General features: G+C 29.7%; 1 protein-coding gene across 1 annotated transcript; it reads left to right on the forward strand.

Moving 5' to 3' along the window:
- Positions 1 to 981: 981 nt before the first annotated feature.
- On the forward strand, positions 982 to 2,177 carry LOC108757737 (uncharacterized). The gene is made up of 3 exons (XM_018502266.1): positions 982 to 1,191; positions 1,889 to 1,942; positions 2,025 to 2,177. The coding sequence occupies exons 1-3, from the start codon at positions 982 to 984 to the stop codon at positions 2,175 to 2,177; spliced, it is 417 nt and encodes a 138-aa protein (XP_018357768.1).
- The last annotated feature ends 580 nt before the right edge of the window (positions 2,178 to 2,757 follow it).

The raw sequence follows: 2,757 nt of genomic DNA on the forward strand, positions 1-2,757 counted from the left end.
TTTCAAAATACATAATAAAAATAAATATAACATATCATAATGTCGCTAGCATAATATAATCAAAAATAATAAATTGTAACATTTCTTAATAATTGCAGAACAATCTAGTCAATGATAAAAGAAGAGTAAATAATACAAAGTATTAAATAACGGTTGCATTTATGTAAAACCTCCAAGAGAAAAGAATAAATTAAAAATAACAAATCTTGACGTTGTGAGAATAATCATGTCGTTCAAAGTAAAAAGTGTAAATAGTCCAATTGAAATTCAAGTTTAACTAGCAAATACGAACATATCTAGGAAAAATTATGTAATATGTAAAACAAACTTCAAAAAATGTAACAAAAAATTACTAGGGATGTTCGACCCAAGATCGATTTGTCAGAAAATCGATTCTTTTACTTCCGATTCTCGATTTTTTGAATCGATTCTTAAGCTCTGATTAAATCGACGAATCGATTCTTAAAACCCGAGATCGATGGTTTGATATTTGGTGAAAACAAGAAAGAGAGTTCTAAAATACCGACCTGTTTCACGTCGTAAAGTTGACATTGGTTGCGTTCAGCAGAGAAAGCATCTTTGCAACTGTTGTAAAATTCTTTGCCGTGATTGGTTTTGCCCTTAGTTCCTCATTGGATCTAAATGTATAAACCAATCATATTCAACAATTTTATAACAGTTGCAAAGCTGCTTTTTCTGCTGAACGCAGTCACTGACTCTTTCCTTGCAGCAGCATCAAACATCGAGCGTCAACTATCGTGAACTTGCTATTCGTTAGTTTTGATCACGTGACCTGCTTGTAGCGAATAGTAAGCTCACGATGCGCGATGCTTGACGCTTTCATGTAATAACACCTTAAGATTGTGAAGTCTTGTTTCAAAAGTGAGACTGAAAACAGATAGTTTTCCTAAGACCTAACATTCACTTAGTTTTGACAAATTATTCTACTGTTTGTCTTAATATTATTGTTACCGGATAAAAATGGGAAAATTTAAAACAAGTAGTAATTGGCAATTCTTTATTAAAAATTCCTCTGGCGGTCTTTGCAAGATATGTCAAAGACAAGTTAATTGTAAGGGCAATACTACTAATCTCAGCAATCATTTGAAACGACATCATAAATCTGTGCTAGAAAAATCTGAAGATACTAAAGATTCCGAATTGATCGATGATCCTGATGCATCACTGAGTGTAAGTACATAAACATATACAGATATTTGTTTTTGATGCACCTTTATATAGGTTTCATTTTTTGGTCATAACAATTATTTTAATATATTTATACAATCATTTTCGAAATTTATAAATTTATTACTCGATAAATAACATTATACCTTCTACAATTAATTTCTTGAAATATAATGGGTGTTTTTTCCATTTGATGACACAAATCGACACAAGCGTCGTTCTATCCTTTTTGACATTCAGATAGTGACAAAGGTAGAACGACACTTGTGTCGACTTGTGTCATCAAATGGAAAACACCCAATTTCATCAGAAAATATGAGAATTAAATGTGGCATCTTCATTAAAACGTTTTTCGTAAAAAAAAATGAATTTACACGTATTTGTTCGAAAATAAAATATTAATATCAAATATAAAAATTGATATTATGAGCCATTATTTTTAAGGAAAAACGAATAGGTACGCCATAATTATTACGCTTGATGATGTGAAATTATGGTTAAAAAACTTTAATGTGGATAACATACTTTATCGAGTAATAAGATATTTACAAATTTTAAATAATATCATAATTATAGTTTATTATTTAGAAGGGTATAACAATGCTTAATGACTGTACATTTAAACAAATTAGTGAAATGTAAACAAATATAAAAATGTAACCCACAATTATCTTTATATCCTTCTTAATACTTTTTGCAGATTGCAGTTCCAAGTACGAGTACAGGAATCACTCATTCGTCGCAAATGAGTCAGGTGGCAAATAGTTTGTTTATGGAAGTATAATATATATATATATATATATATATATAGTCATTGTAAAATATTGTCTTTATAGGATAAAGAAGCGGTATTCAAAAAATCATCACTCTCTACATCAAATCCAATGCAAGGGGCAAAATTCAAAAGTACTGATCATCATAATTCGCAACCATGCATTGACAATGCCATATCTAAAATAAAATCGTTTGAAGGTAAAGTGTTCACGTAATAAGCATTTATTATGTCGTAAAATATGCTTGCTCTAAATACTCTAAATCCATATAATTATATCACATTTAAAAAGCGTTACAACATTACAAATACAAACACAGAAATGTTTAAAATTATAATCAAACGTCGACTTTTAAAAGAATTGAAAATATTTGTAGCGAAATTTTCAAATTTACATATAATATTTACAAGAAATTTCAAGTATTGTTTTCTATTCATCTATATATTACATTCTCTTTTATTGTATGAAGAATATTTATAATAATTAAGGATACGTTTATATATACTATAATTTATAATACAATGATTAACTTTTTTTCATATTTGCAGATGGTCGTTCTAAAGCTGCAGATATCACAAACGCTTTGTTATTTATCACAAAGGATAATATGCCTTTAAATACCGTTAACAAAGGGGGTTGTCAGTATTTATTAAAGCTTGTCGCTCCACTCTACAAGATCCCAGGGCGCCAGCAGTTCACAGACTTACTACATGGGCTGAAAAGTCCCGGGATTTTTCAATAAGTGGCGCCACTAGAAAATGAACATGACTCATTTCGAGAGGCTCATCTGTCACTA

This window comes from Trachymyrmex cornetzi, unplaced genomic scaffold, assembly GCF_001594075.2.
Source record: "Trachymyrmex cornetzi isolate Tcor2-1 unplaced genomic scaffold, Tcor1.1 scaffold1010, whole genome shotgun sequence".
Taxonomy (NCBI): domain Eukaryota; kingdom Metazoa; phylum Arthropoda; class Insecta; order Hymenoptera; family Formicidae; genus Trachymyrmex; species Trachymyrmex cornetzi.

Excerpts from the sequence above, each read along its gene's own strand:
- LOC108757737 (XM_018502266.1), top strand. The coding sequence starts at position 982 with ATGGGAAAATTTAAAACAAGTAGTAATTGGCAATTCTTTATTAAAAAT. Across the intron at positions 1,192-1,888 it reads ATCCTGATGCATCACTGAGT|ATTGCAGTTCCAAGTACGAG; the intron begins GTAAGTACATAA and ends TACTTTTTGCAG. Across the intron at positions 1,943-2,024 it reads ATTCGTCGCAAATGAGTCAG|GATAAAGAAGCGGTATTCAA; the intron begins GTGGCAAATAGT and ends TTGTCTTTATAG.